This window comes from Desmodus rotundus, chromosome 3 (assembly GCF_022682495.2).
Source record: "Desmodus rotundus isolate HL8 chromosome 3, HLdesRot8A.1, whole genome shotgun sequence".
NCBI lineage: Eukaryota > Metazoa > Chordata > Mammalia > Chiroptera > Phyllostomidae > Desmodus > Desmodus rotundus.
The window spans coordinates 7050096-7064827 of NC_071389.1; the positions used below are offsets into that span (position 1 = coordinate 7050096).

Below are 14732 nucleotides of genomic sequence, written 5' to 3' on the forward strand. Positions count from 1 at the left end.
TTTCTTTGTTTCAGATTCCTCCTCGTGGCCTTTGCAAGACTGTTTACAGCCTAGAGGAAATCAGTAATGCTTAGTCTTTTGAAGACTAAAGTAAAAATTGAGCCTGAAGAAATGATAAGATAGAGACAGTTACGCTTACTGTCCGCGTTGGCTAGAGAAAATAAAAAATCCTGGGGACGTGTATATATATGCACACATATACATACCATGCAGGCAACGTATTTTTGCCCTTTTTATCCCAGACTTGGAATTTATGCTTTAAGTGTATTTGAGATCAAGAGCGAGATGCTCTCGGATCAGTGCTGGTTTCCACTTTGGGTTGGAACACCAGCGCTTGTTTATACGTAGTCACTTGAGAGCCTGCCCGCCAGGTACTTGTTGTCTCTGGTGCCTTCCTGAGGAGTTTTACTTTGAATTTGACTGGGCATGTTTTTCCTGTGAGCTGCTGTAGATACTGTCCCCTCCCCCGCCGCCCCGCGGAGTGTGGTGGAGTGTGGACTGAGACTCCGAGCGCCGTGCCGCTGGGCTGTTCGTCTGCGCGTCTGCCCTGCTCTCTTTCCGTTTCTGTGCCCTGAGCACGGATAAGCTGGTCTCTGGTGCAGTAGCACTGGTTTTACCTACTTCATTTTTCTGTAACTAGAAATATATATATATAATACCTTAAAGCATTAATTTATTTGATAATTAATGCTTTAATGATCTTTGTGTAGTATCTTTGGATTTATTTCCAAAGCTTCACCTGAAGCCAAGTGAAAATAAGCTGCCCGGATGGGTGTGGGCGCAGCACAGAGTCAGAGAGCCCCCTGCGGTGTCTGAGACCACGTCATCCTCTTCACCCCGTGAGATAATAAGTAAAAATAGGCCGACTGTGCTGTTGGACGGGTGTTTACCTTGCGAGGCAGAGAATGCTGCTTGTCCTGCTGGCAGTGCTTTGCAGCCTGCAGCCCTGCTTTTTAAGGCCCTGTGTTTCAGACTCATTATTTCTTGCTCGTGTTGCTTATTATGATTCGGTCAAACCGCATTTCAAAGGCTTATTTGGTGACCATCTTATGAAATAAATTCAGGACATCTCAGTCATTTACAATAATAATAATAACAGCAGCAACGACAACATGGTTTTTAGAAAACTCTTTACCAACAGACACACCCGTGACCTCTGGCTTTCCCACGTGGATTCTTTTTCCGAAGATGATATCTGCAGGTGGTGTAGAGGCACAAATCAAAAGATGAAGCTGTTGTACTTTTTCGATAAGCAACTTGAAACAGATCTCCCTTTACAAAGAAATGGCATCAGGATACTGCCCATGTTACTGAACCCTGAAAACTAAATTTAGAAAGATAGATGTTTAGTTTTTATAGGAGTTTTTAAAAATATAAATGAAATATTTGAATCATAAGACTTCAGGAGTTTTATTTCTTATAAAGCAATTCTGTCTTGGTACCAGAGGTTGAAAAATACGACGAAAACCTCCATGAAAAGACAGTTGAACAAGGTGGAACGCTGATTCGCTACTACTTTGAAAATCTCAAAATCAGCATTCCCCAGATCAGGCTGAGTGTGTTCACCTCCAACAAGCTACCCCTGGATCTTAAGGTGAGCTGGTGTCTGGGTAAGTTTTAAAAACGACTTTTCCTTGGGAAAGAATGAGCATGTTTACTCTCTGCTTCTTCTGTCCAGCATCATCTTCAGCAGAGTTTTTGTAGGTTCTTGTTTGAGAAGGCGCATTGACTTACACATGTATGTGTGTGTGTGTGTGTATGCACACATACGTATGTGCACACACACATATATTCCTTTTTAAAAAACGTGTGGGCATGACTTTGCTAAAGACTAAGGCATAACAAGAGGAAACACAGCTACATTAAAACCCATGTGCCCTCTGCTTAGCTCTTGGCTTATCTCCGTGAGGTGAAAGCCCCCTCCCCCTGGGCTGCTCCCAGACCCCAGAGGAAAGCTGCAACCAGGACAGTGTCTCCTTTGTGCCCAAGACGTGCCCGCCCTTCTGGTCCTCTTCTCCTCTCTGTGTCCGCCTTGTCTTGCATGGTTGACATGAGATATGTCTGTGACCTCAAGGAGGACTTGGCCACATACCCACTGCCCCCAGAGATGTGGCCTTTCCTCCCCCCATGCCAGGACGTGGCCCTCTTCCAGGTCATTGTGACATGGACCTGACAGGCCTGGTCTGCGACCATCTTCATTTGCTGCAGTCAGAGTGTTTTCCAGCTATCAGAGTCCTCAGTGATGCCCTTGCTCAGTGAACAAGGGTATTGGAGCTCCGTCTAGTACCCTTGGGTGTCAGGGGGCTGTTGGGTGTTCCATCCCTCAAGCCTGTGTAGGAAGGGATCGCGGCAGGAAGAGAACCCAGGCGACCGGTGGAAGGTCTTTCCTTAGGGTGACTCTGTGCAGCTCGCACCCATTGCTTCTGGTTCTTTTCCTCTCTTGCCCCTGAATATGGTTATCAAGGCACCCTCCCCCCACCGCTAACCACCAGTCTAAGGCTTTTCCACTGCCCCGTGCTCCCCGCTTTAAGATGCTGCAGGATGGTTTGTCTTTCGGAACAGGATTGGCTAGAGACACCAACAGGTAAGTGACAGACCTGGGATAACAAGTTCAGGTGCCTGCAGGAACTGCGCTGGCGATGCAAGTCAGTGGCCAGCGCGGTGGGGACCGTGGCCCACGGCGTGCGTGCACTCCATCTGAAGGGGCAGCGGGGCTCAGCTCTAGCCAGTTGTTCCAGGGGAGTGTGAACCCAATGCTGCCAGATCTTCAGATTTTTGAAGTGAAGCCGGAAATCTGGGTTTTTATGTGGAATCTCCTGGTTTTTAAACGTTGGCAACCAATCTGAGTTCTTCTGGTTTTTTTTTTTTTAAACCTTGTGGGCCTAACAAAACACATGTGTGGGCCTCATGTGGCCCACGGTTTGCCATCTCACAACTTCTAAAATAGGCTTGCAGGTAACGAGACAGTAGTCTGGTCAACATCAGATTGTACTTGGAGAAGGGTGGGCACGAGTGACTGCTTCCTGAAGGCAGTGACCTGGGTCCGAGCGGTGGGATATGCTGGCCAGGACCCGGGGAGCAGGAGTTGCTCCTGCAGCTGTCCTGGGAACAGGGCATGGTGCCCTTCCCGACGCACTGTCCCTCCCGTCTGCTTAATTTGCTTCCATTTCATGTTTCCCAGGAGACTGGAGATACTTGTAATTAGCATGGGAGTAGGGGGAAAACCATGGGAAAACCACTATCTTGCTAATATCCACAAGTATCCACTTGACTTATGTGACCCTTTGGAATGGGTTTGTTTGATAAAGTATATATTCCCCCAGAACACTTGGCATTCACCCAACAGACCAATGTGAAGCATTTCCTGAAAGTTAAGGGCTTCTTGTTTTTTAAATCATCTGACTAAGAAACACAGACACCTAAATATTCCTTTCAAATTGCTCCCAGCAGAAAACTCCCCCCCAGGCTGACAAATGCAGGATGACTTTCTCCGGTGGGAGCTGCTCCAGACCCCCAGTTACACGGTCTGGACGGTTATGTGTATGCTCTGCACACAGTAGACTGGGAATCATCTAGGGCGAATGTTGCATTTGGCGCTATGTTTCGGGAACATTTTTTAAGGCATTCTTCAAATGATTGTTAAGTGCATTTGGTAGAACGGCCACATTATGAGGTGTGGGGCGGCGGCCACTCTGAACGGGGTACGTTAATGTTTCAAGCAGGGTGCTGGGAATTGGGACTTCAGAGTTAAATTCTCAGCTTGTGGAAGTCACCGTTTTACTGTGTCTTGAGTTCTCCTGGTGGAGTCTGGGTCTCATAAAATAATGTCATTGATTCAAAGAGTTTTCTAACAGACTAATACCCCTTTATTAGCTGCTCTCAGGAAGAGCACTGTGCTCTTGAGTTGACATGTAATGGCTGAAAGGATGTGCTTAGGAAACAGAGCCCCATCGCGGAGCAGGAGGTACGGGAGTCTGACTGAAAGGTAACCCCATCTCTGGTGCTGAAGAAATAATTACCTTGATTCCCTTGACTCCGGGCCAGAAGCGAGGCTGTCAGAAACCTCAGAGCGAGGTCTCTGCAGGTGTACGCCGAGGGTGCGCTATTGCAGATAGAGTGTCTGCTCAGAAGGACTCCCAGCAGTCTCACATCTGCTGTCTCAATTGGATTCCTTCCTCTGTGATGGGAGAGGGGGAGATAATAAGTTCCATTTCACACATGCAAAGAGGAAAGCACAGCACCCCCTCCATTATTCTCCCAAGTCTGCATGTTAGAGAGTAGCAGAGTGACATCGAAAATGCCAGGTAGCTTACATGCTCTCTTTTTTTAAAAAAAAGATCAAAAGAGGCCAGGAGCCTTTAAAAGGTTTCACAAGGTGGCCTACAGCAGTTCTTTTCCCACTTAGAGCATGGGGGTATTACAAAAGAAGGGCTTTAATTGAGCAATCTAGTTTGGAAGAAAACCCACATTTTAATGGTCAGAGAGCAAGAGGGTGGGGGTGAGGGGGAATTTCAAACAAAGACACTATTTAAAAAGCCTAAAACTGTCTTCTCAAAGGCTTGAAATAATTTGTTGGGAAACTTCAGACCCTTTACTTTTTTTCCTCCCCTTCCTAAATAAAAACCAGATTTGTTAAAGGAAAAAAGATCCGGTATTGTTAATTGTATTTCAGAAAGTGCCAGAGAGGGAAATACCCCTGTAGTTTTAAACACTGTCCCAAGAGGGAAATGGGCAAATACCCTGCTTCACATAAACAGTCTCTATGTACCATAAATAAACCTTTAAAGAATGAATTCCAGACAGTTTTGTTTAGAGCAGGGCAAACTAAGAAAGGAAAGGACATGGCCCGGGGCCTGGCTGGTGATCTGGGAGCCTATGGCATATGGACAGGTATTTCTTCTTTCAGCTGGACAAAATTTCTGGAAGACTGCAGTGGTTTTTGTCTGGTGGAGGTGGGAGTAGACACTTTCGTATTTTTATTAGGAACTTGTGAGCACAGATTGTTTTCCCCAGAATCCATTTTATAACAGGAAACTGCTACTTGAGTAAAGAAGCATCAACTTTGTATTTGATTAGTCCTGTAGTTACTACATATACGAAAAAGCCCCATTTTGCTCTTTCCCTCTGTCTTTTCTACGTTGACCAGAACAGCCTGAAGGTGGCAGGATAATTCATACCAATAGCTGTATCTTAGCTTTTTCAAATGTGGGGACCCAAAGGCAGTAAATGACAAGGTAAAGAGCATTTTTATTGAAGGGCCAGAATATTTCCTTGGTTCAGACAAAGCACACTAGCCATTCAGAAAGGGGACAGGTCTCTGGTGAGGCTTTTGACAAGTACAGGTTGCAAAGTCTTTGCTAGTCTGTGTGGTTCCTCCTCTTCAAAGTCTGGCTGCACTGAGGAAGCTGGGGTATCAGCTTTTTGCTGAAGCCCGTGTTTTGGTCTCATTTCCTCTTCTCTGAGAAGAAAGCAGAGCTCAGAGTGTGCTGACCGAGCAAGTGCTGAGCTGATGGCAGCACCTGGTTTCCCCGCTCGTCTGTTGTGTAGCTCTAAACAAAACAGTTAAGCCTACTGGACCTCAGTTTCTCTGCCAGTGAAATGAGAGAAGAAAGCCTGCTTATCATTTCCTCATCATTCACCCACGGTGAGTGAGGCGCACACGGGCGAATATCAGGGAGTTTTTCAGGAGAAATGGCAGAAGCCTCCATTCTGGTCTTCATGCTCTCCACCCAATAGGTAGTTACTGTTGTGAAAACAAGCGTGTTCGAGCCTCAGATCTACTAGTAACCGTCTACGCCGGGTTAGTCTCTCCTCTTAACATTTCTCCGGTTTTACTTACAGTAAAAAGAAGACTGCTAAGCTGAACTAGCAGGTCAGTTTGAATTAATTTGAGGATGCTCTTAATCTCTAAAGTGTTTTGTTCTCCAGGTACTTAGTGGGAGGTTCTGCATTGACTTCCCAAGGCACCAAATCCAGTGGCCTCTTTTCTGTCCTTTGCAGGGTCCTCGGTCTTATCTGATGTTCCTGACCGCTTGACATCTGTCCTTTGTGGTTTTCTTCTTACTCCTCTACTTGTTTCCTCTGTCTGTTTCACGGTTTTCTTTCATTCTGCTCCTCTTCCTCCTAACCCATATGTTAAAGGCCATTTTTTTTCTCTGAACTAAACTGTGTGGTTACATCACTTGTCCATTTTTTAAAGTCATAGGGTGAGTCTTTTATCTCCTCTAACTTTGGGAGCGCTTATGTAAGTTTTATGCGTGATGTCCTTTGCAGGCATTTTTTTCTTTGGTTTTTCATTTGTCTTTTTATTGTGCTTTTGGTGTGTGTCTGTTTTTTTAGTCAGATAAAAGCTTTCTATTTTTATGTTGTCAAATTTATCAATCTTTTGCCTCTTTGAATCTGAATTTTGAGTTACAAAAAAGTTTCCTTTTCTCTGGTTTTGGAAAGTGTCATCTTCAATTACATGATTTCGTCTCAGTTGTGCACATGCTCTGGTTCTCAAAGAATTCGAGGCAGACTCTGAACATACATGCTAAAATATTAAAAAATAAGTGAGAAAATAAAATAGAAAGTCCATTAAATTGCACGTGAAATTTTACTATAAAGACATGTTATTCAGTGGGAAATATATAGGTATTTTAATAAGTGCCGTTAGACCATCTAGATAGCCATATAGAAAAATGTAAAATTTGATGTATTATTTATACTCTACATAAGGATAAATTCTAAGTGGATCAGAAATGTACTAACATTATTAGCATGAATAAGTGTTTTCACAAAAAAAAGAAGAAGAATTTGGCATGTTCTCTAAAATCCTTGAAGTATCAATCGTGCTAAATAAAAATATAATTGGAAAATAAACCATATCCAGAAATTCTTAACTGGCTTATAGCAGACCCAGTTTAGCTGAGAACTATAAGAAAAACTAGATTAAAAACAAAACAAAACAAAACCCAATAGTCTGTTTGAAGGTATTGGAAAGCTACCAAGACAGACAGACTCGAGGGTCCTGGGTTTATGAGAGGGGGGAAACTTGATAAGGTGAGCGCAACATTTAGTCTGCTTTTATTCTTGAGGCATTTCTGGTTTGTCAGTGTAGTGGGGAGAAAGGTAGAGAAGTCAAGTAGAAAGCAACTGCCAAAGGCAGAGACCCGAGGAAGCTTCTGGCAATCTCGTGAGGCTGGCAGAGCAAAGTTGGACTTCTTTGCTACTAAGATAGCTGGTAATTGAGGGGCTAATTAATGCATTACAGAGAAGGTGGAAAGGAGACCCCAGTAGTCTGAGCTGCTGTATTTTTTGAGACAGGTGCCAATTTCTAAGTAAACTAGTCAAAAGCCAAGCAAAAAGTGGCAGCCAAAAGTCTGAACACCTAAATAAACCTTTTAGCAATTTTGTGGTGCTGGGGAGAGTAACAATAGAGGAATAGAATTGGTTTTCAGTGGAGACCACCGAAGGACTATACCAGGCCTTTATACAGACTGAAATCTAGCCTGGAGAAAGCACAAATGCTGATTGGATTAAGCCCCTTTAACTGCCTGCCAGAAGCTGAAGACTCATCCAAAGTCTCTGTAAGTTTTCATACAAAATGCTGCATTCAGTCACAAATTATCTGACTTCCAAGAAATTGGACCAAGAGAAAACACAGACACTAGAAACAAACCCACAAAAACCAATTACATTTCCACACATCAGCACCAGTTATAGAGAAGAGGAATATTGGAAGGTTGTCACTTATTGAAGTGTTAAGAAAGCATCAAATACAGTATCATTATCTATTACCAAATCAACCCAAAACTTAGTGGCCTAAAACAACCATTTTATTTGTTCATAATTGCGTGGGTCAGCAGTTGGGGCTGGAGTTAGCTGGGCGGTGCGTCTCTTGCAGTCGCCTGTGGTTTTTCATGTGGCTGTAGTCTTCTGTGGCCAGCAGCGCAGATTGAATGACGTCAGGTGACTGAATCACCTGTCAGGTGGTTGGTGTTGGCTGTCCAAAGAACCTCCTTCCCAGTCGTCACTCCTCTCCGAGGAAGCCAGTCTCCACTTCTCCACGTGGTGGAAGCATAAAAAAGGAAGAGCACAAACTGTGATCTCTAGAGGCCGAGGCCCAGATGTCAGTGTTACTTCTGCTGCTCTGAGTGGTTGAAGTAAAGTGCGATGTCAGGGGAGGGTCACGTGGAATGGAAATAGACTCCGCTAATAGTAGAAGATGCAAAGAACTTATGGCCATTTTTAATCTACCACAGATACCTGGGAACAAACCCAATGAAGTGGGTACAAGACCTCTACACAGGAAACAATTAATCATTATTGACAGAAGTTTTAAAAGACCTAAATAGTTAAAGGGGCATACCGTACTAATACATTGGAAGGTTCAGTTTTATAAAGTTGTCATTTCTTCTCAAACTGGCCTATAGGCTCAATCAATCTTGGTGAAAATTTCAGCACTTTTTACATAGCAGATTGTTAGGCTGATTCTAAAATTTACTTGGAAATGAAAAATGTGAAGAGTAACCAAGGTAATCCAGACTAAAGGGAACAAAGTTGGAAAGCCTACACTATTAGATTTCAAAAATTATTATAAAATTGCAGTAATTAAGATAGTGTGGTATTGGCAGAAGGCAGGAGAAAATGAAGTAGAGGATCCAGAAACAGATACATAAATACAGTCAATTGAAAACCCGGAATTGTCTTCTGGATGGTGGGTCCCTTATAGTACTGGCTTCCCCCACCAGGTGAGTGTTGTAGGAACCCATCTGGATCAGTGCACCAGCTGGCGTTGTTGTGAGCGGCTGCATTTGGCTTCAGTGAATTTTTTTGAAGACTCTTTCAACACGTTTGCCCATTTTTATGATGGGTGATTTACAAGCACCTGCCCACACCGTGCTGAGTGTTCAGCAGTTTTTGACCCAAAACAGTATGACCCTGGTGCCCCACCCTCCCTATTCACCTGATCTTGCCGTGAGCGACTTGTTTTTTGTTTCCCTGGATGAAAAAAGTCCTCAAAGGGAGATGTTTTGCCAGTGTGGAAGAGGTGAAACAAAAAAAACGCAGAAGCATCAAAATCGGTGAGGTCAAAAACTGTTCGGAGCAGTGGAAAAACCATCTCCATAGGTGTATTGCATCAAATGGAGAGTACTTTGAAGGTGATTGAAATTTTAACATGTGAGAGTAAATACACAATTTCTTAGAAATTCCATTGTTTTGGGTCCCCCCTCACATGGCAAAGTTTACACTGTACTACATTTGGGGAAAGGATGATCTTTTCAATAAATATCAGTTAGAAATCCATTTGGAAAAAAATGGATCTCAATCTCTACTTCACACCACATGTAAAAATCAAGTCCAAGTAGCTTATAGATTTTAATGTGAAGAGTAAAATAAAAATTCTATAAGTAAACACATGGGAATATCTTTATAACCTTGGTGTGATAATAATTTTCTTAACCTGGACACAGAGATTGATAAGCTGGATTTCATCAAAACTAAGAATGTCCAGCGCCTTTCCCTTTCCCCTACCTCTTCCCCCCACAGACAGGCATCTCCTACAGTCCAAGGGATGCCACGAGACTTGAACCAGGGGAGCACTGGGCAGCAGCTGCTCGTCCCAGCCTAACCCACAAAGCTGACTCCAAGGCCCCCTTTACTCTGACTTTCCAGTGAGCTCACAGTAACCCCACCGTGGCTCACTTCTTTCACTGTGACTTAGTTTTCAGTGAGCCAAAGCAGCCCCCCTAGGCTCATTTCTTTCCTGCAACATTTTGAGAGGCCAAAGCAGCCCGCCTAGGCTCTCTCATGTTGCCTCCTCTGTCCTAAGCCCTTGCTTGCTTCACTGTCCCCAGCGTTAACACACATGCTCCCAAAATAAAAAAAAATCTGGTCTTCACAAAACATGATCAAGGGCTGTAAGACTCGGCACAGAGTGGGAGAAGATACTTATATGTTTATATTCAACATAGGACTTATATTCAGGATGTATAAGAAAAGTTCCCACAAAGCAATAAGAAAAAAAACCCGGACAACCCACTAGAAAAATGAGCAAAAGACTTGAATAGACACTTTACAAAAGAGGATATCCAAATGGCCAGTGCATATTCAAAGGTGACTAATCTCATTCCTTGAATGGAAATTAGAGCCATAAAGATGCCATTGCCCACCCATCAGCATACTGGTTTTGGAAGGGCTGTCTGTACCCAGTGCTGACGGGGCTGAGGGCAAGAAACCTCACGCTGCCGGAGGGAGGGCTGACCAGCTCGCTGCTTCGGAAAACTGCTTGGCAGCGTGGACTCAAGTTGAATGTGTACACTCTTTATTTAACTTGGGGGTATTTTATTTCTTATATTTTATAAATTTTACTGAGTTTATGGGGGTGACACTGGTTAATAAAGTTATATGGGTTTCGCCCTGACCCGTGTGGTGCAGTTGGTTGGGCCTCGTCCCGCAGCACACTGTTCATCAACAGCAGTGATTTAACAGTCTCGTATTCATACGTTAGAATACAATGCAGCAGTCAGAACGAATGAAGTACAGCTGTAATGCAACAGCCTAGGGAATCTCACAAACTTAATGTTGACTGTAAGATGCCACATATAGCAACACACAGACTGATGATTTTTTTAAAGATTTTATTTAGTTTTAGAGGGGAAGGGAGGGAGAAAGAGAGGGAGAGAAACATCAGTGTGTGGTTGCTTCTCACGCACCCCCTACCAGGGACCTGGCCCAAACCCAGGCATGTGCCCTGACTGGGAATCGAACCGGCAACCCTTTGGTTCACAGGCCAGCACTCAGTCCACTGAGCCACACCAGCCAGGGCACAGACTGATGATTTTATTTATATAAAATTCACAATGGGGAAGAAGTGATTTGTGCTCAGAGAAGTCAGAATAGTGGTGACTTAGGGGAAGAGGGAGTAGTGACTGGGAATCCGCAAATGGGGAGGGGGTGCTTCCACGATGGGGTAATAATCTGCTTTCCGGTCTGGATGGTTCCGCGGTTGTGTTCACACTGGGAAAGTCCTTGACCTGTCCGTTTGATTAGTGCACCTTCCTGTGGGTGTGGTGTACGAGCACTTCCGGCAGAAAGTGAACCGTGACGAACACACAGATACAAAACATCAGGAAGAATTATGCTGTGAAGCTGATAGTGTTTATTTCTATGTGTGACCTATTACTTTGGGTGGCGTATATTTTTTCTCATATTTTACTTTTATAATTACAGAGAAAAACGCTTGCTTTTAAATATGAGAACCTCGGCTCTCATGGGAAAGTTGGCGTGACTTGTAACACTCGTGGGATCCAGAATTATATACCCTGAAAGGTCATCCTATTGGCTGAACTATGTCATTCTCTTTCTTCCCTCACTAGGCCCTAAAAAGTACCTTGGGATTTCCATTGATTCGGTTTGAAGATGCTGTGATTAATCTGGATCCATTCACTCGGGTACATCCCTACGAGACCAAGGAGTTCATCATCAATGACATCCTCAAACATTTCCAGGAGGTGAGCTTTGGGGGACTACTTAGTGGCTGGAGAATGTTTGCAGAATGTTCTGGAGAGTGAAAGCAGAATGTTTGTTTTAGTTGTTTGGGAAATTTGGTTACTAAGACACTACTATTGAGAACCCAGCTAAACCTTTCAGCTCTGATTGTTGAATTACGGGCCAGGTCACAGCCCGTGAAGCCTGTACACATTGGGAAAATCCCAAAACAGTGCATTTGACTTATGAGCCGTTAACCTTGTCCCTCAGAACTAGTCTCAGGGGCTTCCATGAGATTAGTCACAACTCTTAAGGGTTTAACTGATGCTTTAATGATAACAAAATACTGCGAACTCTTTATTTACCAGGCATGGGCCTCCTTTCAACAACCTCCCCAATGTTGTTAGAGCTTGTGAGATCCTGCCCTCGAGTTGAACTTACAAAATTTTTTGTAGTCACGTTGGACCTTTTCCATTTCATATGTATTATCCAGGCCAAAGACCAAAATATAAAGCCAAGGCATACTCCTGAATGAATAGATAGGTCACGATCATGTCAAATTTATTTAGCTTTCAAAGTTAAATATATTCTATTCTTGCCTCCTTCTTTCCCTCCTCCCTCCCATGTTTCTGCTTTCCTTTTATGTTTCGTTCCTTGCTTTTCCTAATTGGTGGTAATTCCACTGAACTGTAAGGAGAGTGATAGAGCAGGTATCCCTAGAACCTGGAACCGGGTGGTAGGGGTGCACAGAGTGGAGGGTTACTTCATAGGTCTGAATGTGCACTGTCCCTTCCGCAGATGGCGAGGGACCACAGGTCTTCCCTCCTCCCTCCCTTTCCTTGGCACATGCTCTCTGCTGCTGATTAATTCCTTCTCTGTGGGGACGATGGAAAGGGGAGAATCGAGAATCTTTACACACCAATGTGTGTAAAGAACCATTCCTATTTCATACCTTTCTTATTCTTCTTTGAACAGTATTTGTAAGGAAAATTTATGAGTATTGGAGGCAACCTCTGGGGAGTGAGCGTTAGGGAGAGGTGTAGCTGGAGCTCGTGGCATGGCAGGGGCTGGTCGGTGAGAATGAGAAGGTGGTCGTCGGTGTCCAGGGGTGGAGGGCGGGGCTGATTCCGGGCCTTGGAGCTCGGGCCACTGTCTGCAGCTCTAACAGGCGCTGCTCTTCCTCTTGTTTCCCTCTGTGTGACAGGAACTCCTCAGCCAGGCAGCTCGGATCCTGGGGTCGGTGGACTTTCTTGGCAATCCCATGGGGCTTTTGAATGACGTTTCTGAAGGGGTTACAGGGCTGATAAAGTATGGAAATGTCGGGGGCCTTATTCGAAATGTTACCCATGGAGTATCAAACTCTGCGGCCAAGGTAAGGAAATGGGGAAACTCTGTTCTCGTAAACCCTGTGAGTCCTCTGCGTCCCTGTAATTTCTTGGATCGCTCGTGGGCTGTGAGGAGTTACGCACGTGGCCTTGGCTTCATTGCCCACGTACGCTGTCTGTCCTCCCTCACCTCCGATAACCTGGCCCCTGCCACTGAGGGTGCCCTGGGGGGCCTCCTCTTCCTTCCCGCCATCACCACTGCTTTCCACCAGGCCTGGCTGTCTCTTCTCCAGGCCACTGCAGTAGCCCCCTGACCCCTGGGCTTCCCTGCGCCCCCCACAATGCCGCCAGAATGAACTCGCTCTCTGAACCGCAGAATTTGATTGTGCCGTGGTCCAGTCCAGAATCCCCTGGTTACTCCTCACAGCTTACAGGATGAAGTCCAAAGTGAAACACAGCCTCCTAGAAAGACGCAGCCCTTTAAGTCATCTGAATCCAGCGGCGGAAGGACAGCGGTACAATTCTCCTGTGTCTTGCTGTCTAGGTGGTTTTTGTTCGTGGCCTCTTGTTTAGTGGACATTTTGTTGTTGCACAATTGATATTTTGGCAGGAGTGGATTGTGTGTGCAAAGCTGGAAAAGGTGCAGGTAGTTGGCGGGTGGGGGGGCTGCTGTTTGACCCCATGCGAAAGGCTGCTGAAAGTCTCTGCTCCCCTCCCCTTCCTGTCAGCCCAACAGACTTGGGGCGACTGACCTTTTCACGAGAGAACAGGTGTGGAGAGCACGTGCGCGCTGCTCGTTGCTTGTAGAGTGTGTGTTGCGCAATCCTAGGTGCACCGGTGCCTGGGCCACTAGGATGTGGACAGGGCTTTGCCTTAAGGAGACTTTGCTGGTGCCACCTAGAGTTTATCTTGAAGAGCAGGTAAGAAGGTGGAGTTGATAACATTTCTGTACCATGTGGCCTTCTGGGTAATAATGTGTGGGGCTGGGAATTGATTCCTGTTCTCCCAACTATTTTCTAGAGCTGATGGTTCTTCAGTCAGATCAGTTTTTTCAATACCGTTGTTACAGTAAACCAACCCAAAAGTGTACAGCTTGATTTGTGGTTCAAAACAGGCAACCTCTGACTTGGAGAGGAAGGTGAGAGACCTGTAAAGTAATGGTTTGGAACAGACTCGGGCTCCGAGTCCGGATGAGCACGCGCCTTCCGGCCTCGAACCGATTCTTACGCTGCCCTCGGAGCTTCGTCCGTCGCGCCGTGGATTCCCTGCTGAACTTGACGTGAACAGACGCACTTACGTGTTTAGTTGTAAGTGCCCAGGTTAAGGTTTTATTTAATTTCAATAAATTCTAATTAGCATAGCAAGTCTCCTTGGTTATATAGTTTCTTTCTTTTTGTAACCTTGAGCTTTGCTTTAATTTGAAAAATAAATGCTTTTATGGTTTACTGAGAGGCCTTTCTCAGCCTGGATTAGAAACGTACCTACTTACCAGCTTCCTGCGAGAACAAAATGAGATATGATGTTATGGAAACTTTGAAAAACACAGACTGAACCGGAGAAATGGGTCTTCACTTTGACTCTCATATCTGCACCAGTGTAAAACATTCAGACTGTAGCCTCCGGGAAACGGTTGGTACCTTGAGATAAAAGAGATGTATTGCAGTGTACAGAGGAGGAGGGTCTCAGGCGCAGGGAGTGGGGGAGTCAAACTCCGCCTGGGCAGGTCTGGCTGGGAGGAGCCCTCTGTAGTTAACCTCCTGGAGGAGAATGAAGAAGTTGGATACTCACCTGTGACCTCTCTCCAGGGGAGCCCTTGGGGGTTTCTCCAGGCTTTCCCCTCGGCATGCTGAGGAGAAGGGTGGGCACTTTCTTCATTCTCTCTCATTTATGGCAGTCTCACTGGTTTTCGGTTTCCTGCTTCCCCTGCAAAACTCT

The 14732-nt window shown here is 45.1% G+C and overlaps 1 protein-coding gene across 8 annotated transcripts in view; it reads left to right on the top strand.

Moving 5' to 3' along the window:
* VPS13D (vacuolar protein sorting 13 homolog D) overlaps positions 1-14732 on the top strand; it is a 229060-nt gene that overhangs the window by 135767 nt on the left and 78561 nt on the right. For all 8 annotated transcript variants that reach the window (XM_053920028.1, XM_071220837.1, XM_053920032.1 and 5 more), the window contains 3 exons: positions 1446-1594; positions 11361-11495; positions 12677-12844. In XM_053920028.1, the coding sequence (XP_053776003.1) occupies positions 1446-1594; positions 11361-11495; positions 12677-12844 (452 nt within the window). The remainder of the gene's footprint in view (positions 1-1445; positions 1595-11360; positions 11496-12676; positions 12845-14732) is intronic.